This window comes from Lissotriton vulgaris, chromosome 6 (genome assembly GCF_964263255.1).
Source record: "Lissotriton vulgaris chromosome 6, aLisVul1.2, whole genome shotgun sequence".
NCBI lineage: Eukaryota > Metazoa > Chordata > Amphibia > Caudata > Salamandridae > Lissotriton > Lissotriton vulgaris.
Window position 1 is genome coordinate 1,532,187,794 of NC_141694.1, and position 23,601 is coordinate 1,532,211,394.

The window sequence follows — 23,601 nt, forward strand, 5'->3', positions numbered from 1 at the left end:
TGTAATTTTGGACATTTACAGTTCATATCACCAAACTGGGTTATTGTCAAAATTAATATTGTTAATTCTATATCTGCACCACCTCCATTTCTTATGTCTGCTGGGGAACCATCCATGAAATGGGAGGATTGGTGTGACTGTTTTGAAAATTATCTTGTGGTACTTGATGGCTCCAAAATTTCTGCGGTTCGTAAAAAGGCTTTACTCTTAGGTGATTTGGGGAAGGAGGCACAACATATTTTTAAGTATCTTCCAACTTCAGGAAAAGAGGTTGATGACGTGTATAAGGATGGCATGGTAAGACTACGTATTAGATTTGCTAAACAAGAGAATGTGGTCATACGTAGACACAAATTTTATACTCAACCCCAAAAGTCAAATGAAACCATTGATTAATTTGTGTCAAGATTAAGAGAGTTATCTACTAAATGCCAATTTGGTCCTATGCAAGATGACATGATGGTAAACAGTCAAAATATCGAGTTTTTAATTTCGACCTACACTAATATCGAGTTGCTAATATCGATGGGACAGAATATCGATGCCCAGAATATCGATGGCCAGAATATCGACCCTAAGGTAAGTAATATCGAAATTACTAATATCGATAGCATATATATCGATGTAAGTAATTTCGATTTACTAATATGTGTTAGAAATATAAGTTAAGTATTTAAATTAATTGTTATAATATGTGTTTAATATGTTTTTATAATTTAAAAATATATAAGAGTAAATAATATGTTTTACTACCACAGCGGGTTGTGGGTTTATAGGGGAATAGGGTGGGAAGTAATTTATTTGTAATTAAATAATTAATTTTTCAATGATTAATTTATTTTGCAATTAAATATTAATTGGCAATTATTTATTTAAATTGATTAATTGATTAATTAATTGATAATTTATGTATATTTTTAACTAAATTATGTTTTACTACCACAGCGGGTTGTGGGTTTATAGGGGAATAGGGTGGGAAGTAATTTATTTGTAATTAAATAATTATTTTTTAATTATTAATTTATTTTGCAATTAAATATTAATTGGCAATGATTTATTTTAATTGATTAATTGATTAATTAATTGATAATTTATGTATATTTTTAACTAAATTATATGTTTTACTACTGGAGCGGGTTGTGGGTTTATAGGGGAATAGGGTGGGAAGTAATTTATTTGTAATATTAATTAATTTTGGGTAAAGGGGTATTTTTAGGGTTCAGGGTCAGTTTTCAGTTTTTGGGTAAAGGGGTATTTTTAGGGTTCAGGGTCAGTTTTCAGTTTTTGGGTAAAGGGGTATTTTTAGGGTTCAGGGTCAGTTTTCAGTTTTTGGGTAAAGGGGAATTTTTAGGGTTCAGGGTCAGTTTTCAGTTTTTGGGTAAAGGGGTATTTTTAGGGTTCAGGGTCAGTTTTCAGTTTTTGGGTAAAGGGGTATTTTTAGGGTTCAGGGTCAGTTTTCAGTTTTTGGGTAAAGGGGAATTTTTAGGGTTCAGGGTCAGTTTTCAGTTTTTGGGTAAAGGGGTATTTTTAGGGTTCAGGGTCAGTTTTCAGTTTTTGGGTAAAGGGGTATTTTTAGGGTTCAGGGTCAGTTTTCAGTTTTTGGGTAAAGGGGTATTTTTTGGGTTCAGGGTCAGTTTTCAGTTCTTTGGTAAAGGGGTATTTTTAGGGTTCAGGGTCAGTTTTCAGTTCTTTGGTAAAGGGGTATTTTTAGGGTTCAGGGTCAGTTTTCAGTTTATGGGTAAAGGGGTATTTTTAGGGTTCAGGGTCAGTTTTCAGTTTTTGGGTAAAGGGGTATTTTTAGGGTTCAGGGTCAGTTTTCAGTTTTTGGGTAAAGGGGTATTTTTAGGGTTCAGGGTCAGTTTTCAGTTTTTGGGTAAAGGGGTATTTTTAGGGTTCAGGGTCAGTTTTAGGTTTTTGGGTAAAGGGGTATTTTTAGGGTTCAGGGTCAGTTTTAGGTTTTTGGGTAAAGGGGTATTTTTAGTGTTCAGGGTCAGTTTTCCCTACTGTTGCACCCACTGGAGTGGGAATAGTAATTATTGTTAAGTAATTATATATTATATATGATTCATTTTTTTTTTTATTAAATATGTATTATTATTTTCTTTTAACAATTATTACATATATTTAAATATGTTTAAGTAATTATTATGTATTATTTACAGTTTTTTTAATGTTATTTTAAATTTAAAAAAAATCGATATATTTAACAACGATATTTTTTACATCGATATTAAATTTTCGATATTTTGGTACTTACCATGTTGTACATAGGGCGTCGATATTTTTGCTATCGATATAATTACGCCGATATTTGTGTAGGTCGAAATTCTGTCTGTCGAAATTCTGTCATAGATCCGACATGATTGGCGATCAGTTATTACTATAGTGTTACAGCAAGAAAGGTTATGGGCGGCTAGCAACCCTACTTTAAAGGAAGCCATCACTATTACTAAAGGGATGGAAGAGTCTGAGAAGTGTATGAGAGAGTTGAAAACAATTCAACAAGATAAGAGATCGGAAGTTGCTGTGTTACAATCTAGCTATGAGGATGTGAATGCTATACATGGAAAACAAGTTAAGGGCATAGCCTCGGCTGGTAAGACAAATTTATATAAGCCTCCTACTCCGTCTTGGCACAAAGCTAACAGTCGAACATGTCATAGGTGTGGTAGCAGTTTTCATCTAGCTGACTCCAAGAATTGTTTTGCCATTGGTAAAGAGTGTCTTAAGTGTGGTAAAAAGGGACATTATGTGTGCTTGTGTAAGACCACTAGCAAAAATGTTGCTGTCATAGATGATGATGATGATAATTATGTCAGAGTTATGATGGTCAAGGCTGATGAGGCAGGTTCTACTGATATGGGAAGGGGCTTGACTTGTCCAACGGCTGATTTTGCTTTAAATGGGCAACTGTTGTCTTGAGTGGGGGATACTACTTCATTATAAACCATTATTCCTAAAGCTCTATATGATTCAATTTGTAAAAATATCAAATTCATACCCTCAAATGGCATCTTGAAGGGTTATCAGGGTGCCAATATTGGTGTTGTGGGCTAGTTTGAGGCACATATTGCTTTTGAGAATAGGTCGGCAATGTTTATGTTGCTCATGAGGGTCCGGCCATTTTAGGGTGGCTTCACCAGTACGATCCTAATATCAGAGTGGATCCCAGGGCTGATCAACCCGTAATGTGCATTATTGATGATGTAGTTCAGAGTATTTTGCAAGTACATGCCAAAGTTTTTGATACTGTTTTGGGGGAGACTGTGGGTTGTCAACATGAAATAAAACTGAGAAAGGATGCAGTGCCCGTCAAGCATGTTGCAAGAAGGATACCTTTAGCCCCAAGGGCTGAAATCAAGGACATTATTAAACAAACACTTTATGAAGGCATTACTGAAACTGTAGAGGGTGTGGAGTGGTTATCTCCCGTGGTTAATACGCAAAACAAGATGGCTCTCTTCATTTTTGTGTGGACTTGAGGAGCTTAAACAAAGGTAGCTTTCCACTCCCAAACGTCAATGAGATTAATTTTAGTCTGGCTGGAATTAAACTGTCCTCTAAACTGGACTTACGCATTGCGTACCATCAAATTAAACTTCATCCTGATTTCAAAAAGTACACTTCTTTTATAACAACCGAATTTAACAGGCTTCCGTTTGGTCTGTGTTCTGCTGCCAGTGCCTTCCAACGGATTATTACGGAGATTTTTAATGGTATTGATCGTGTAGTATTTTTTCAGGATGACATTTTGATTCATGGTATGAACGTCAAGGATTATAATTCAATCTTGGATCAAGTTTTGTCCCGTTTGTCTGCTGCTGGTTTCACGCTGCGTAAAAACAAGTGTGCTTTTGCCATTGAGAAAGTTGACTATCTTGGTTATCATGTCACCAAAGATGGCATTCGACCTAGTCATTATCTGGTCAATGCAATAGTAAATGTAAAGGTACCGGATGATAGAGACAAATTAAGATCTTTCATGGGCAGGGTCGAATACTATGCCAAATTTGTCAAACATTTTGCGGATATGGTGAAACCTATAAGGGAATTGTTGAGGAAGGGCAAGACATTTTCATGGGGGCTAATCAGCGTAAAAACTTTAATTTGTTTATGGAGAACATTGTTACTGCTGACATTTTAACTGGCTTTCTCCCATATTTTACCTACCATTTTGACTGTGGATGCCAGTGCTGCGGACATTGGGGATGTACTAACTCAGAGACATGCAGGACAAGAAAGGACGGTCATGTTTGCGTCTCGCTCGCTAACTGATACTGAGAGTAATGATTCTGTTATCGAGCATGAGGCATTGGCGGCTGCTTAAGCCACTAGACACTTCAGGGTCTTTTTGTGGGGTTTCGTGTTCACACTAAGGACGGATCATAAGCCATTGTTAACATTTTTGGGTCCTGATGTCATTAAGATCTGTTCAGGCAGACTTGCTTGCTTAGCTGTCAGTGTGCAAGATTTTGTGTACAAAGTTGGATATGTACCTGCTTGGCGTACCAGTATTGCGGATTGTTTGTCCAGGCTGCCTGATACTAAAACTGGTTCTACTGATTAGATCACAGCAAGTGTTGTTGCCAGTTTGGAAGACCTCAATGAGGATGTAGGTAGAGCCATTTCGAGAGAGGACTGGTTGGAAGGTATGCGGAATGATAAGATTCTAGCTGGGGTGGTCAGAGAAGGCGTGTCCAGGGAGAGTACTATGTCACCTGGTCTCAGGCCCTATGTACAATTACAAGATCAAATCTCCACACAGGGTGACTATGTTGTGTTGAGGGGTGAGAGGTATATGCCACCTGAATCTTTTAGGACACATGTAATTGCTATGGCCCATGAAGGTCATGTGGGTCACGCTTTAACTGGAAAACAATTGAAAGAAAGATTTTGGTGGTCAGGGATGGATGGTCATGTAAAGGAGTGGGTGGAGAAATGTGAGAGTTGCAAAAAGTCTGAGAAGAGGCTGCGTGTGGGTTTGAACAAACCAACGTCCTCTCAACATTTTGTAGGTGTGGAAGGGGTTTGGAAAAAGGTTTGCATGGACTTTATTGGTCCTTTTAATGAGCTGCATGACAATGAGAAGTTTGCTTTGGTGTTGGTGGATTGGGCGTCTAGGTGGGTGTAGGTTGCTTTTATGGGAAATATTAATATGGAATCCACCATCAAAGTGCTCAGTGAGGTGTTTCGTAGGGAAGGCATACCAGCTTTGCTTCTTTCGGATAATGGCACACAATTTACCTCAAGGAAATGGAGTATTATTTTGAGAATGTTAGTTTGAAACACTTGCATACATCTTGGTACAATACACAAGGGAACGGTTTGTGTGAAAGAGTTCACAGACTTGTAAAAGACCCTATGCAATTAGCTTTAGCAGCCAATTCTTCTGTACAACATGAAATTAAAGAAATGTTGTGGGCTTACCGCACCACAGTGCATCAGGGAATGACACAATATCCTTTTGAATTAATGAGGGGTAGACAGCTGGTACAAAGATGGTCTCATTTGCCTACTTAAGCATCAGTTATATGTTTCTTCTAGTCGGTGTCATCAAGATATCATCAAGGGCAAAAGAAGTGTGTGCCCTGGTGATTTGGTAAAGGTCAAGCCTGGTGTTGTACTCAAAGGTTTTAACAAATTCAGAGGACATTTTCTTGTGAAATCTGTGGAGGAAAGTTATGTTAAATTGCACAATGGTCAAACTTGGATCCTCAAAGACAAGGTAATCTTTTGCCTAATCGTCCTTCATTGCAGGTGGCGCATTCCTTTTCAGATGCTGTTCCCAGTCGTGGTAATAGGATTGGCTGTTCAGGAATACAGGTTGCCTGCATATTTAAAAGATATCGTGTAATTTTTGCTTTTCAGGAAGGGAGTGGTGTCATAGCTTGTTTTGCTGTTTATATTTCTGTTACACATCTTACTTTTGTTTTAAGTTTCCTTTTTGCTTCTTATTTTGCTTCTTATTTTGCCCTTTCCTACCTGTTTGTTTTTGGAAGGAGAGGGGATGTGTTATGTTTATATTTGACCTCTATTTCTTTTCTTGGCTCGCTGAGCTCGCAGTGCTGCCTGGGCTCGTGGACATGCTGTAGTTCTTTGTCTCAAGCTCAGGGATCCGTGATTTGGCTGTTACTGAGAGGCAGTTCCCCCGCTTAATTGGTCGGGTTTTGTTCAACTCTACTCAAATAAACAGCTTCTTCATACTACAGATCAACTTTGCATTTATTTATTATAGGTTCCCACTCTAAACTGTTCGCCCACAAGCTGTACCCATGTGATTTCATGCTTCTGAAGATTCCTGTAATGCTTTGCTCTCCTGGGAGCATTTTTGTCTTCTCAAAGAAATGTCAGGGCGGATGGAAAACTATTGTCCAGCATAGTGACATTCCTTTCAATATGAAACATGAAAAATTATTCCACATCAAACTTGATTTGCTGAGTATTCCTAGATTAAGATACAAGCTCCAGTACAGAATCCACAGATCCACATGCTTTCCTCAATCTATACTAATATAATAAAGAGAGAGCCCAAACCTTTGAGGCGGGTAATCTCAGGAACCACAGCACCAATCACAACACCCAATACAGCGTTGGAAATGGCAGTTGCAGCAGAAGGACATAGGCTATGCAGACGCCAACCATATACATTTAAAAGGTAAAAGAACCGTGCCAGCAAAGTAGTCTCTTGTGGGCGTGTCTGCGTTGTGCTGTGGGCGTGTGCTGGGGGCGTGACAAACGCTGGGGGCGTGTGGTACATTCCGCCCCTCATGCCATGCCTCATATTGTGTGCTCTGAGCGTGTGCTGGGGGTGTGGCCGTGTGCGGGGCGTGGGATTACTGGGAAAAAAAAGCCAGCGTTGTGCCCAATATTTCATTGTTTTTTCTTCCCAGGTTCTGTACATTCCAGCTCCGGGTGTCCACCCTGCTCCCTTTAAATACCCCTGCACCCCATAATCATAACCCACCCTTACTCCTTATAATACCCCAACAACCTTAAACACTAACCCATCTTAACCCTAGAAATATACCCTGTACCCCAAAAACCAAACCTATCCCTGAACCCTAAAATACCCCTGTACCCCAAAACCCAACCCAAGCCCTGAACCCTTAAATACCACTGTACCCCAAAACCCAAACCTACCCCTGAACCCTAAAAACACCCCTGTACCCCAAAATCCAAACCTTTCCCTGAACTATAAAAATAACCCTGTACCCCAAAACCCAAACCTACCCCTGAACCCTAAATTACCCCTGTCCCCCAAACCTAGCCCTGAACCCTAAAAATACTCCTGTACCCCAAAACCCAAACCTAGCCCTGAACCCTTAGAATACCCCTGTACCCCAAAACCCAAACCTACCCCTGAACCCTAAAAATACCCCTATACCCCAAAACCCAAACCTAGCCCTGAACCCTAAAAATACCCCTGTACCCCAAAACCCATACCTATCCCTAAACCCTAAAACTACCCCTCTACCCCATAACCCAAAACTATATCTGAACCCTTAAAATACACAAACACTCCAAAACATATACCTCAGTACCCCAAAACATATACCCCTTTACCCATACTTACCTTATCCAAACATTTTTAAAAAACATGCATTTACTATTCATGCATTTACAACGAATTTCGTTGTAAATGTATGCGTGGTAAAAGCATATAAATTGTAATGCCATGCGTTGTAATGGCATTGCGGAGTCATGGTACTTTTGTAATGAAAGTATGCAGAGTGATGGTATGCGGAAAGAAAGTTGGGGAATAATGGGTGTTTACCCTCCCCCGGTAAGTACATTGGTGGCACGGTGGCCCACATCTCCAGCAACATACTCATATTTTTTCACCAACGATTTGAAAAATGCACTGGTCTCTCTCATTGATGGCCAGCACCGACATACACTTTTAGACACACCTCCCGTCACAAGTTCTAGAATTGCGAACTTTAGAGCTGGGGAGCTACGTTTGAATCTCGGCATCAACTCAACATCCTGTGATTCTAGGCAAATCGCTTTGCCTTCCCGTGCCTACCACAAATGAATGTGTTCTTCTGTAATGTAAATTGTGCTTATGCCATGTTGTCGAGTTTGCTCTATATAATATTGCAAGGAAAAAAACACGCACTCTTAAGTGCATCAGCAGTGCACTGTGAATCGGAGCGTTTCACAGGCCTGTCACAGATTAAAAATGCTATCAAAAAGAAATCCTACAAAACAATATACTACTGGCCGGCAGCAATTCATACCCAACAACGCCGGGACGGGCTGCTAGTATCTATATATATACTTGGGCACCCCAAAGAAACAACATCACCACTATGTACTTTCATGGGTCTCAAACTAACTTTCCAGTGCTAAACAGGCAACCTCCATAAATAAAGTTCAAGAAGCTGAAGCAGAATACTATTTTTTTCCAGACAGTACTACTTGCATTGTTTTCTGATCATGCCATACTTAAGAGAAACCCCATAACACAAATATATATGTGAATGGTTCACTGCACATCAGAGGAAACAGATGCACGGGCTACAGAAACAAGTCGGAAAATAAAATGAACTGGGACCAGAGATGTAAAAATTCAGTGAGGACATTATACATGGCATTTTGAAACACAAGCAAGAATGTTGATAAGCACTTTTGGAAAACCACAAAGAACGTGATAGCGCTGCATTGAGTCCAGACACAAATATCAATACAACAAAAGCAATTGGAAAAGGGCTGGAGGTATCACTAAAAACAAAAGTCAAATATGAGAGGGGAAAGTGATCAGTTCACCTGTGAAAATCCTGTCACCACCAGAGGTTTTAAGCACATCCTTGCCGGCGGCTAGCGGGGTGAGTAACAATCTTAAAATCCCACTCTCCCCCTATTAGAAAGCCATGGAAGTTAAACACCCCTCCCCAACCCATTGTCCTCCCCCACTCGAGCCTCTCCTAGTCTACCAAAATACTGTTTCCCGTTAGTCAATACAATTTATTTTCTCTGAGTTTACAAACCAAACCCTGCCTCCCCGACTGGAGTTTTGTGTGCCGATGATGTACAAGATGCTTTCATAAGGAACCTCGGCTGTGATGTTGCTGCCAATGTAGGGCGACCTGCCGCTCATGGCTGCTACCGGGTTGGGAACGCTCCACCGGTCAGGATGGAGAACAAAACACTCCCACCTAGGAGAGATTTTCACAGAGGAACCCAAGTTATGCCAACATGGCCGCCTTTAAGCCCTTTAAGTGAAATTGACGCTGGGTTGCCATCGGTTGTTCTCAGGAGAAGAGAGTATCGACCATAAAACAGCATAGACACCGGTCTGTGCATCAGTGGCTGTGCAATGGGGGTGTGTGTCTTGAATGACTTCCACGTTTTTTCGAGGCAAAGCTAAGTCTCTAACGGTAGGATTGAGATACGCCTTCATGACATGTCCTATTTTCAAATGGCAATTCCTCGTTTTGCTTGGAAATAACATGGCCACCTATGAGAACAGCCTGCCCACTAGAGACATTTGATTTATAATTCCCATAAGAAGAGCACACTGTTTTTTTTTTACCAGTACTTCATTTACATAACATGTTGAAGTCTGCAAAGGCTTTAGAAATGTAGAGAAAAAGTATTGGACAATTATTTAATGTGATAAAGCATCTTCGGGTGGTAGTGCTTTGTTGTTATCAGACCAATGGGCAAAGTGCATTACAACAAGCCGAATCCTGCCTTAAAAAGAAGCCCAACCCAAATGAACATACTATCAAAAACAAGTCTAACTGACAGTGGACATCAAAAAGTGCAAAAAGGTTTAAAAAACAGCCCTGTGGGGGAGACTACACTAACAAAACTGTGGCATTAAGAGGTTGTTGGAGGGAGGAATATTATACTTTAATATAAACAGCTATGGCACCAAAGTTGGACACAGGCAAACAGTAAGAGAACAGGAAACCAAGAAAAAATGTGTCCCTTAAAGAACATATATAGAACCATAACGGAATGAAATAGTACTTAGTTCCTGCTGCCTGGCAGGAACAAAAGAGAAAAGGAGGGATGGAAAGGCAGAACTGACCACTAGCAAGCATGGATTTTTAAAATACACTTGAACAAACAAATCAAAAGCAGGGGGGGGGACTTTAAGAGGTCATATGCTTATGCTCGACCTACAAATTTTCACTTTTTGATAATTCGAAACTTAGTGACACCTTTATATGCTAGAAAGATGCATGTGGTTATCAGTAGTTGATAACAACTTTTAAATATTATTCTCACCTTATGAGAGCTAAGATTCTTTTTATTTGTTGTTGTTATAGTGCACATGTAGTCAGGAGACAACATATATACAGCAGCCAAATTATTTTCCTTGGGAAATCTAATCTCCATGGCATCAGATACAGTGAAGTACTTCGATCAGGCATTTACCTCTGCACCTTCCAAGGTGTATTATGTGGGGTCAAGCAGCCAATAAACATCGATGACTTGCCTTCTATTCTGAGGACAAAGTCTCCGATTTAACTATTAGCAAATTCTAAACTAGTGGTCACAAAGTAATTATGGAAGTCCAAAAGTGAAATTGCACATATGTCATCAGTGACAGTTAGAAACAACCAACTGCTAATGAACCCGAGCTTTGACATATGTGAACGACACAACTAATGGTTGAGGGCGGGTCAGTTGTTGCCCCTTTCTCTTTGTAGTTTGCATTAGATTAACAAGACAGATCATGCTATCTTTAGCAAGTCCTAAAAGCAATCTTCCTATATAGCTCTCCACACGTTTCCAGACCTTACCCTATTTTTCATTGTTGATATCAAATGTTTGCTATACCTTAAAATGTTATCATGATGCTTTCATCCATGTCTTAGTTGGGAAAGCTCTGCACATATCCAAGTAGAATAATTGTTTTGAATCTTACAGACCACCAGCAAGCATTTTGATCGTGGCTTCTGATCAAGAGCGCAGTTAGCAAGGTTGTTGATGTTCTTTCTGATGCAGGCTGGTACGAAGACAGGGCACATATGGGGCTAAACATGGGGAATGTTAAATATTCCACCTCCAAACTGAAATGTTTCACTAGATTTCCATTACAACATTTTGGGAATGTTCACATGACTAAGGTTGTAATCTCGCGTTGTTGAAAAGTTGTCTTTTAGTGAGGTCTTGAAATGTTTACAAGGTTTTGTAGGTCATTGTGGTATTTTCTCCATTACCTGCATAATAGTTTTGTGAAGAAGTTTGCTTTTGGGACTATGGTCAGTCATACAGAGAAATTCTCACCCTAGATAACCATTTTCAATGGTGTATAGTTATGATTCGCCTAGTGAATTTTTAGTAAGGTATTTTAACAAGAGAATTGGGCTTTCAATTTTGGTGCACTGTAAAGCAAATGTACAGACATGGGTTCATGTTCTATCTGTTACTCAGCCTTATTTTCTTTTGTTTTTCAGTCTTGTACTGGATCCCCCTCATATTTAATTTGAAGCTCTTCTGAAGGTGTGCACAGCCAGGATGGCAGACGAGGCTGACATGCGCAATGAGTTGGAGGGAATGCAGCAGCGTGCTGATCAAGTCACTGATGAGGTGAGTGTGTGACAACGATTCAGGACATTCTGAAGGCTAATACTATTATCAGACCTTTTCAATCAAACCTCCAACATATAACTTAATTTACCTGATGTCTCATCACTCAAAGTCATATTTGTAAAACATTAACCCAAATTTACAAGTGTAGATTTAATCCTACATTCAGAGTAAAGGAATCTTTTTTGAGGAATTTCCAAACAAATCCTAAAATGCCATGTGCCTCTTGTGACAGTCACAGTTTGCTAGGCATGATCCTATACATAAGCATTTACACATGCCTAATTGTATATTGTGTACATGGTTTAATTTCTTAGGATTGATTTGCATTTGCTGAATTTTTTCTTTTCTTGTTTCCACAATACTTCTATTTTGGGGCTGTTAAATCACCATTTCTATCCTGGATACAAATGTACCTCTCCTCGTCACACAAGTAAATCTCTGAGTTTACCACGGTGGAAATGTGCCTTGCAAAAGTTTTTTTTTTTTAAGTTCAAGTTTATTGAAACCAAGCATGAAAAACATACAGAAGCATTACATCGAAGATATATGAATATATAAAAAATCATAACAATATAATGCATAAGTATAATGAAGCGGAATCAATAAACACTTAGCTCTAAATCAAGATAAAAGGAACTAAAGGGGAAGAAATGAAATCACGTAGTAAAGTAAAATAACAAAAGCAAGTATAAGTACAACATTGTATGCAATAAATAAAGCAATAATAAAAGTATCATGCAGAATAAATAGCAATCAGGGGATAAAATGACAAAAAGCTATGGAAAAAAGACAACAAAAGAAACTCAAGGAGGTTTACGGACTTCGTCAGAAGGGGTGGGGCTAGTGCTAATGATCAGGGGCAAGGAGGAGATAGTGAGGATAAATAAGTTGTAAGAGGGATCCAAAGTAGATCTCTCTTAATGGTGAGGGAAATAGGGGTAACGCAATTGGTGTCTAGTCTGTGATTAAAGCAAATAGCATTCCACCAGGCAGAGTAATTAAGTTTTGAGGAATTTTTCCAGTTGGAGGTAATCAAGTGGAAGGCCACAGCTATAAAAAGGTCTAGTAACTTATAATGACAGGGAGAGTGGTGTATATCAGGAGAAAGGGAACCAAGTAGGACATTGAAGGGGGAAAAAGGGAGCTGAAGTTTGAAGATTATATTTATACGCGACCAAATAGAACGCCAAAGGGAGTCAGTAGATGGGCAGTGGAAAAGCATATGGAGTAAGTCAGCAGAAGGTGAGGAACAAGACCAGCAGTTAGAAGAGAAGTCAGGAGAGAAGGAAGATAATTTAGTTGGGGAAAATATTAATCTCTGATAAATAAAATAGAGGGTCTGAGTAGTATTGGCTGCACGTGATGTTTTGTGAATTTTTAGCCACAACTTATCCCACAAAGAAACTGGCCAGGAGACTGATAAGTCTTGCTCCCAAGCCAATTCAGCTTTTGTTTTAAGTCGTTCAGGGGGGGTTGGTAAAAAAGTGTAAATGCAAGAGGCAGAAGGAGAGGAAAGCAACAGTGGAGAAAGACGCAAATAAAGGGGAGGAAAAACAAGAGAGGGGGGAGAGAATGAAGATATTGAAGGAGTGCAGGAAGTAAAAGATCATATTGTTTCTTAAAATTATTGGGAAGAAGAAATTGAGATTGAAGATCAGCAAAGGTAAGGGGAACTTTATCAAGGAGAAGCTGGGAAATCCACATTAAACCCTTAGACCTCCAGGACTTCCAGAAAAAAGAGCGATTTTTAATTCGGAGTGACTTATTGTGCCAAATGGGTTGTTGGGATAGAGAAGACCAGGAAGGATACGTAGAGGATATGAAAGGAGTCAAGAGGTGACGGGAATGAGCAATGACAGAAGAATGCAAAGAAGAGACGTTAGCAGAAAAAGCTAGAATTTCAGAGAAGTCAAGAGGTGAAATGAGAAAGGAAGAGGGACGGATTCAGGAGTATAAAGTTGTTTATAAAAAGTAACAAATTCCTGTAAGATAACAGCATCTTTGAAATGGGAAACGCCAGCCGAATCTGTTATTGACGCGATTCGAGTTCTATTCTGATGAGTCTTCAAATAAGTAGCCAAGAGTTTTCCCATTTTATTTTGACCCCCATAATAGCGAGCGTTACTCTTTAATAAATAGGAGGCCGCAGCATCAGTAGAGGATTTATTGAAGGCAACTTTGGCCATAATAAGTTCTTTCAGAGAAGATTCAGAAGGCGAATTATAGTAGGAATACTCTAATTTTTTTATCTTGGCAAGAAGAAAAGAGGATTGTTGCTCAAAACCTTTTTTCTTTTGAGGAACGTAATTAATTATAAAACCCCTAGCGGTAGCTTTAAATGAATCCCAAATCATAACTGGAGAAGAATCAGGAGTAGTGTTAGTAGTGAAAAAGTCATCAACGAAAGGACTGAATTGGCCAGAGAATTTGGAATCGGCCAGAAGGGAGTTATTAAAGCGCCATCTACCAGAGGAGGGAGAGAAGGGGATCAGGTCAAAATCAACAATAACAGGGGCATGATCAGAAATCAGGATGGAACCAATCTCAGAGGAAAGAGCACATTGGGTGAGGGACTTACTAAGAAAGAGATAATCAATACGGGATTGTGTCTTATGGGGGGGAGAGAAATAACTGTATTCTCGGAGGTCCGGATGGCAGAGCCTCCAGATATCCATTAGAGATTTACGTCATATGGTAGAGGTAAATTGAGTGTGCATCTTGGACCTAATGAAAGTAACTGGGGAGTGCCTATCAAAGAAGGGATCATGAACTTGATTACACTCACCACCAAAAATGATATAGTTGTCATCTAGAGAGACTAACTTGTCCGAAATAAGAGGCCAGAAGGTAGAGTCAACAGATACTGGAGCATAAACATTGAAAATAGTAATAGGTATATTATCAACTGACAATTTTAAGATCACCCAGCGACCATCAGAGTCAAATTCGTTATGAATAACAGAAACATTAAACTTTTTGTGGACTAATATAACAACACCATTCTTTTTCCCTAAAGCTGGGGAGGAGAAAACATGACCGACCCAAAGCCGTTTTAATTTAGAAGCTTCTGCATCATTAAGATGGGTCTCTTGTAACATAGCAATGTCAGATTTTAATCTAGCCAAGTGAGATAGCACTCGTCTTTTAATGGGACTATTCAAACCTTTAACGTTCCATGAGGTAACTCTGAATGTAACACAATAAAAATATACATTTTATACAAAAAGCATACAATGCTTGAAACATGTTTAAAACGATATTGTGGTGCAATTGAAAGAAGCAAATTAGAACTTTGAGAAAGAAGAAAAAGTATGAGAGAAAAGGATGTTCGAGATAAGAAGAGAAGTGCAAGAAAAGGGAAAAGATGAAGAAATAAAGGAAGAAAGAGCAAAGAAGAAGGAGAGGAGATAAGGAAGAGATAGGAAGGATGAAAGGATAAAAAGAAAAAAGAGAGAAAAAGGGCAAATTTAGGAAACAGCAAAGAGAACAATAGGAGAAGAATACAAGTGAATAACAAAATGTGAATATGAACTGACAACATACCTTACAGGAGGAGAATTCAAGGAGATAAGGGAAGGGAAGGAACCAGACGGGGCAGACGGGATAACCGGGGCCAAGCAGAACGAGGGGCCGGGTAACATCACGTCAAGAGGAGGAAAGAACTATCGGAAGAAAAAACAATAAGGAGACATAGTACATGAATATGTAGACGAACCACAAGGGAATAAAAAGACAGTCAATAAAGACGACAAGGGGGGTTTTGTTGTTGTTTGGTTCCACATCACATTTTCAAAGCCAACCGGGACGGAAGTACCACCGGCGGAGAGGAGTCATGCAGCGATTACGTTAGCCTGACAGCCCTGAAGAAGTTGAAGAGTACATCCCTAATGACGAAACATGTGTTGGCTGGGCAATTTTCAGATTAAAGGAACAGGAGAATTACAACTACACGGATTACTCTCACTGTGATATATTTTTGTATATTGATTGTTTTCTGAGTTTACCTGATGCTTACTATAAGTTGTTACTTATAGGAGCGTGTGCATAGGCTTGCTATACTTTGCTCTGACCTTTGGGTCCACTTGGAGGGCTTTGGGTGTTCTCCCTCACCTTTTGCACCTCCTTACTCGCATTGACCTAAGTTACGCACACTTGATAGGCGCCAATTTCTCCCACACAAGAACCACCCCTCTTTTCTGCTTCAAAATACTATACTGGACATAGTGTAAAGCTTTTCCCACTTTGGATGTGTGCTGTGCAGTACAGCACATATACAATGTTGGAAAAGTTAGGCGAAATGAAAACATTTATCCTTTTTAACACGTGCTACAAGGAGGTGTTTTTTTAGTACTTTAGACTTTACGTTTAAACCCATTAGTGGAGTTCTTAGGAGCTACTTCTCCTGTGACCAGGGCTTGTATGATGGTTTGTGTGCTGCGGTAACACCAGGTGGGATCATGTAATGGAATTTTCAGAGGTGCATGAGTCCAATTTGACCTATCATTACTCTTACATACCTGAACCATCTTAAAGCATGGTATCTGGATAACTACAATCAAGCAATATCCTGTAAAGCGCGACTGCTCACCTGTAAGGGTTTCAAGGTGCTGGAGTGGGATGGGCGCTGCTGGTCCATCAAAGGCATGTTGGTTCAGTCAAAGAACCAGGTCCTAAGGTCCCTTCCTGAATTGAGGCAGTGATGTTGATTGCCTGAGGCAGAGAGGCAGGGTGTTCCAGGTCTTTGCTGCAAGGTAGGAGTGGGATCATGTGGATATGTGAGACAGCCGCTAGGGCCAGTTGGGCTGAGCGGAGCTCTCTGGTGGGTACGTGGAATGCGAGGCGGTGGTTGAGATATGCAGGTCACGTGTCATGTATGGCTTTATAGGCATGTGTGAGGATCTTATAGGTGTTTCTTTAGTTGACTGGGAGCCAGTTGAGGTCTCTTAGGTGGCCTGTGATGTGGCTGCGACCGGGGATGTTGAGTATGAGTCTGGCGGAGGAGTTCTGAATGTTCTGCAGTTTTTTTTAGGAGTTTCTGGGTGATGCCAGCATTGAGTGTGTTGCTGTAGTCGATTCTGCTTCAGATGAGTGCGTGGGTGACTGTCTTTCTGGACTTGGTGGGGATCCGCTAGAAGATCTTTCAGAACAGGCGTAGTGTGTGGAAGCAGGATGATGAGATGGTGTTGATCTGGCAGCTCATGTTGAGCGAGGAGTCCAGGATGATGCTGAAGTTCTGTGCGTGGCCTGTGGGTGTGAGAGGTTCCAAGTGCTGCGGGCCTCCAGGAGTCATCCTAGGCAGAGGGGATGGAGTCCATGATGAGGACTTCAGTCTTCTCTGAGTTGAGCTTGAGGTGGCTGTTCTTCATTCATGCAGTGACAGCCTTCATCCTGCTGTGAAAGCTGTTCTTGATGACTGTGGGTTCATTGGTGAGGGAGGGAATCAGCTGGGTGTTGTCGGCTTAGGAGACAATGTTGAGTCCATGGTTCCTGACGATGGCTGCGAGCAGGGCCATGGAGATGTTAAAAAGAGTGGGGCTCAGCGAGTTGCCCTGAGGCACTCCACAGCTGATCTCTGTGGGTTCTGAGAGGAACTGAGGTATTCTGACTCTCTGTGTCCAGCCTGTGAGGAAGTAACGGATCCAATCCAGAGTATTGGTGCAGAAGTTGGCGTTGTGGAGTCTTGTGCACCGGGTGCAGTGAGAGATGGTAGCGAAAGTGGCCGAGAGGTCCAAGAGGAGAGGGCTGCAGTTTTGCCTTGGTTGAGGAGGGCCCGGACGTAATCTGTGGCAGAAAGGAGGGTGGTTTTGTGCTGTGATTGTTTCAGACGCTAGATTGCGAGAAGATGAGGATGTGGTTCATTTCGATGAATTCAGAAAGTTGGGCGGTGATGGCCTTCTCTAGGACCTTTGGCTCGGAAGGGGAGAGGAACAATGGCTCTGAAGTTGAGGTCCGTCGGGTCAGCAGAGGGTTTTTTCAGCACTGGGTTGTTCTCTGTGTGTTTCCAGTCATCTGGGAAGGTGGCGGAGTTGATGAAGCAGTTAATGGTGTGGCAGAGTTTGGGGGCGATGGTGGTGCCTGCTCTGTTGAAGATGTGATGCAGACAGAGGTCAGAGGGTGCTCCAGAGTGGATGCTCTTCCTGATCTTGAGGGTGTTGTCTGCTGTGAGGGGGTCCAGCTGAGTAGGGTCTGTTGGGGTCCGGTATTGTTGGGTGCGGTGGTTGCGGGTGGGGTGGGAGGTTCTTGGGTATTGAGGCTGTTGAAGCTGTCCTATAGCTCCTTGATCTTGCAGTGTAAGTAGGTGCTGAGGTTGTTACAGAGGTCTTGAGGAGGGGGTCTCTACTGTCTTTATGCTGAGTCTGGCGAAGTCTTTCACCATGGCAAAAGGTTCTTTACTATTGAGTGCACTGGTGTTGATGATTGCTTGTTGTGCCACTTTTTTTGTTGTTCTGATGAGGGTGTGGTGTGTGGTGACAGCAGACTATGCAGCTCAGTCTTTTTATGTAATACACCTTTAAGGTGACAAAGCCAATGTACCCAAGACTCTAATCCAGCACAAGAACGGCCTGAGTTACCGCAGGAGGTAATATCAGTGACCCCCAGTTCCAGGTTCAAAGGGAATGAAGGTAGGAAGGGGACTGGGTTGCCAAACTGGTCTTCAAAGGGAGAAGAACAGTGAGATTAGGAATGAGGCCCACCCCCACTTCTTGCACCCTCAGACAGACAGGAGCGTTTCTAATTGAATTAGCAGATGGGCTGGAAGGGGAGTGTTAGGGAAAGTTAGCCACACCTGTAGGTTGGGTTAGACAGACCTGAAGTTCCAGGAGAGTTTTTTGGTATTTTGAATTTTATGGAACTTTGCTTTCTGGGAAAAGAATTTGCCACACTTCAGTGGAAGTGTTCATCTTTGAGGTTGGCACTCTGGGCACCATTAGTCAGGGGTGTGCCCCTGCTTGCTAGCCCAGAAACCTAGTTTAATATGGGAGAGCTGCCCAGCAACTCAGATGCCTGCCTGGAAGAATCAACTAGAAAAGGGGCTGACCTGCTGAACTCCTGGCCTGCACCAGGAGGACTGCACTCTGAAGGACTGCACCTGATGCACACTTTGGGATTCAGCAAAATAAGTACTTTGCCTGACTCTGAAACTTTGAGGAGTGGACTCCCTGAAAGTAACAGGTTAAAAAGCTCCACCTGCATCATCTCCACTAAGAAAAACCCTATTGGATTTTAATGGATTTGACTAGGTGGATTTGGCTAGGTGCAATGTGAGTCTTGTAGTCCTACCTTCCCAAAGAGCAACTCAGAGATTGTGGAACCTTGAATTGGCATTGTAGACCCTTCAAGGTCCCAAAAGGACCTTCTGGAAGAAAATCCAGAAGTTTGAAACCATTTGAAGAATATTTGTCTAAAAACTCCACAAATGGACTGACCTGTCATCGAGAGTCAAGCTGGCGATGCCGAACCGCAACTCAGCCTTAGATGCAGGTTTGCCCCGCTGAAGCTCCCGAACTTTTCTTCGTTGACGACACTTCCAGGAGTTGACTGAGGCATTTCACTAAGCCAAGCTGCTGACATTGACCTGCAAGCCGGCCTGATGAGGAGATTCGCTCGACGTCAAGAGAAAAAACTCCCAAAAAATGACTACGTCAGAAGGTAAAAACTTGACCAGGCCTTACCACTCACTGTATCTGACCCACACTCCATCACGGTCAACCTGAATCTTTGACTTTATCCCGGTCAAACAGGACCAGATGTCCCAAGTTGGCACTTTTGGCTTATAGGCACTAGAAAGTGTTTATTCTTTAAAAATTCATATCTTCGGTTCCCTACATTGGATTTTTTTATTTTCGGGTCTTACTTATTTTATGTATTGGTGTTTTTAAGTCCTTTAAAAACCTGTCTCCTAAGTTAAGCCTGTCTGTTCCCTGCCAAGCTGCCGTGGGTTGAGCAAGACTTATTTTATTGAGAACTTGACTGGACCTTATTTATGATTGTAGTGTTATTACTAAGTGCTGGTACCTACCTATCCTTACTAATACATCACCTTTCAAGAAGGAGTACATATTTCCTATTTCCTACCACTCCCCCGGTCTCTCCCACATAAACAACCAAATTGCATACTTATGTGTGTGGAGATCTCCTCCACATTGTAGTTAATATACATTTAATCAGTGCTTCTTTTTAAGGTAGCATATTATGTGGAATGTACATAGAGAATTTGTATATTTTATTGAGTTTAAATGAAGTAATCTGCTCAATAAAATGTAAATGAACAAAATTGATTTTGTTGACACACCAATAGAGCTTCATAGGTTGCATGGCAGATAATAACTGCCTTTCTGTTGTGCATGTACAATACTAAGACATGTTTTATTATAGCCATTTGCATTAAAAATTTTGTTTTGTTTACTTTTTCAGTCTTTGGAGAGTACTCGTCGAATGCTGCAACTTGTTGACGAGGTAAGGCTTTCGGAAATGTCTAATCATGTAATCTTTTTCACTGAGTAGAACGTGACAAACTCCACAGGGACCCTAGTTGAGACGCCAGAATCACTGGTTGATATATTTTTGCAAAATTATAATTTTCCTGCTAATTTGTGAGCAAATACCATAGTCATTAATACCAATGGGTGCTGCATGTGCCTGGTGCAATGTTGCCTCCCCTTTCTAAGTTATGAACCTCTGGTAGGAAATATTCTGTACTCCGAAGAGTTCTCACCTGTACTAAACTTTGAAACACAGAATAATGAGATGTTTCCCTTCACTAAAAGGTTTTACTGGACATTGAGCAGCGAAAAGTTAGTATATTCCCAGTACTTGTAAATTCTGAATTGTTGCACTGGAATGAAGATCATTGATCGTTCTGAAATGAAGGATTATGGTTGCAGATGTTCCATGTTTACGGGGTACCCTGAAAAGGTGACTGGATTAAGCACTTCTGTTTCATCTCTAATGTTCAGACGTTTGACTTAAACCTTATAGGTGATTTGTCCCTAACCACGAGATTAGAATTCAATGCTATTCAGACTACCAGAGCGATTATCTGGTGTCCTTTCTATTGTGCTAATCACTGCTTTGATATCATTCTCAATTAAGCTAAAACAATGGAAATCTGCCCCACTAATGTTACAGGAGGAGGTTTGGATTCTATTAAAGACATGGAGGTGAAGATTATTCTTCCCTTCCTCTCCTTCAAACATAATTTGTAATGCTTTTTCTTGTGGCTTTGAAGGGGATTTGGCTTTGGCAAGGTTATCCAATAAATGTCTTTACTTCAGTGGGTGCTGTTGATTCCTGGTTTTCAGTTCTGCAACTTCACACCTTTCAAGGACAAAAGAGATTGACTTTCAGCAGTTTGACTATTCCTTGATTTAAGTTTACAGGAATGTTTTATCTGTTCTTAAAAAGAATAGGACATTTGCTGGTCTGCAGAGATAGATATGCTATGATTGGCTAATTTATTGTAAGGTCACACCAGCACCGCACTGCTGACCTGTTTATATGAGCTTGTAAAGGTGTTTTTAATCCATGTTGGGCGTTTCACTTGTTTATGATTTGCTGCTAGAGTTTCAGGAAAGGAGACAGCAGTCATAATTGATTCTAAGTCTTGTAATTGAATTGGCGTGTTTCTTTGCTAGGCCAGCCCAGTGCAAAAACGTATTCAACTAATGCAGTTGATCACTGCAACAGTTGCCTTCATGTAACTGTCTTCTTACATCCATTGGCCAGCCTGGCATTTCTGATTTTGCAGAAAGAAGTACATTATTTTATACTGTGTACACCAGACAGACAAATGAACATATCCAGAAAACGAGTTCAATATGTCCGCCCAGTGTCAGACTGGTACATATAATAAGCCTGCTACAATCAAAGGCAGCCGATACTAAAAGAAGGGTAGCCCCATGCTAAAAAAAAGTGTCCTTCATTGCCAAATTGTGGCAGCTTAGGACTTAGTGACCTCTTGTTGATGGTCTCTGAGTGGTGCGGCTGCACATGTTTCTGAATGATGTTGGCATGGTTTGTGGATTACTCTTGAGGACCCCACAAGAATAAACGCTGCACCGCCCCCAAAATTGAAGCAGCTGATACATTGATCCCAGTCCTGGTCTTAGCTGCAATATACTGTGGTTGCCCAACCTGCGGAACTTTCAATAACAGTGCAATGTTTGGGAGAGGATGTGGCATTAAGGCCAGAGCTGCCAACTTTGTTTCAATGTTGGCTCAACACAGTGGTGGCAGATACCTGGAAGCAGCAATGAAGCAGCAAGTGTGGAGGGGGAATGGGTTAAAAAAAATCACATATCTCCTTGCCGGCCGCCACCTCTCCTACGTCCTCTTCCTGGCTTCCTGCAGAGACAGGAAACAGGAAGCACCAGGGATCCCAGGCTCCTTGCAGCCTATCACAACGCTGCAATGCAGCATTGTGATTGGTCTGAGCACCATTACATGCTACTCAGCCAGGGGCTGGAGGGGTGGGCATGTTCTTCACCCAGGCTGTAATGCAGCCTGCATGGAGAACATGTATGTTCGCATGACTGTTTTTGGAGGCCCAAGAGGGCTGGCCAAGGACTCATGCTCACATAGGGAGTGTAAACCAATCCTCCCCCTGCTCTGAGAGCAGCCCGCCCCACAAAGACACCGCAACAGGGAAAACTAAAGTTATTTAACCTGGAGTTATCATCATTTCAATTTTCCTTTTTTTACACTACAAAAAGCAGTGGGGCGATGCACCTCCGCCTTCGTGGAGGAGCAGCCACAGAAGCCCCAACATCCTGTCATTCTGGCAAATAACTCAATCTCCTTGTGCCTAAAACATGAACATGGCCTTGTGTAATGTAACACGGTGCTCATATAAAGCGCCCCAATACCTTCCGTTCGAGTTTGCGCTTTATAAAACCGCAAAACAAACAAAAAGCGTGGGGTGCTCCCAAAACCGTCCTAGAAGGGAACAAGGGCCCACATGACAAGAAATCCGGCCCAGTCACTGGCCTGTCACTGAACCGACAGGCAAATGCGATGCTTCGTTCGCCCAGAATCATCAATCATGTGTTACGTAAACCTGGTAACAAGCAGGCGTTTGCGAGGCAGCCACTAAAGAACGGTGTTTTTCAACTCCAGACACAAGAGGCTTGGAAACGATCAAAATAGCCGGTTGTGTCAGCGATGAGGCACAGTTCCGAGAGTGGGACCGCGGCAGCTATTTAAAGCAAGGCAGCCGGAAAAGAGCAGCACGGAGCCATCGAGGGTTTTCGGCGCTTTCGAAAGATATGTTCTCCCAGGTGAAATGCGTTTCATTGCTACGAGGCGAGGGTGAGCGCTGATGTGCTCCATCGCCTGATTCAATAAAAACAGACACAAATCCAATCAGGCGCGCATGATTAGTTGAATGCGCCTCATTTATGAGGTTAAGAATGAACCCCCACATGCATCAATGTAGGATTTTGCATTTCTGAAATAGCGAAAATTAAGGAATCGCTATTTAGGAAATGCAAAATGCTATGCATCATTTTTTTCGGTATTTCTTTGTGATTCGGTAAAAATCGCATTTTTTACCGAATCCCAAAGAAATACCGAATTCTTAAGTTAATTTTCGCAATTTCCATTGATTCCTATGGGCCAAAAGGCCCATAGGAGTCAATGCAAATTGCGAGTGGCACTTAGAAAATTTCATGGGTGCAGGGGGGGGTCCAAAGGACCCCCCCCTGCACCCCTGAAATGTATTTTTCGCATCATGTTGCACACACACATGTCCTAAGGACATGTGTGTCCGTAACATGAATGTTGAAAAAAAAACATTTAAAGCATTTTAAACACTTTTTCCAAATTTACCGAGTGGTTCAACCACTCGGTAAATTTGGAACCCTAAGTGCGAATTTTCACTTGTCAAAGTGATGATGCATTGCTTTTAAGAAGTCGCACATCTGCGACTTCTTAAAAGCACCCGCAATTTTAGAACTCGCAACAATGTTGCGAATTCTAAAATTGCTTCATGCATCCCAAAAAGCACTTTTGCATTCGCAAACTGCCGATTTTAAGGAATCGCACCGTTTGCGA

The 23,601-nt window shown here is 41.3% G+C and overlaps 1 protein-coding gene across 1 annotated transcript in view; it reads left to right on the forward strand.

The window, feature by feature from the left end:
* LOC147709106 (synaptosomal-associated protein 25-like) overlaps positions 1-23,601 on the forward strand; it is a 301,468-nt gene that overhangs the window by 135,115 nt on the left and 142,752 nt on the right. Inside the window, exons 2-3 of the mRNA XM_086927712.1 lie at positions 11,415-11,547; positions 19,966-20,007. Of these exons, the coding sequence (XP_086783838.1) occupies positions 11,476-11,547; positions 19,966-20,007 (114 nt within the window). The 5' untranslated portion in view covers positions 11,415-11,475. The remainder of the gene's footprint in view (positions 1-11,414; positions 11,548-19,965; positions 20,008-23,601) is intronic.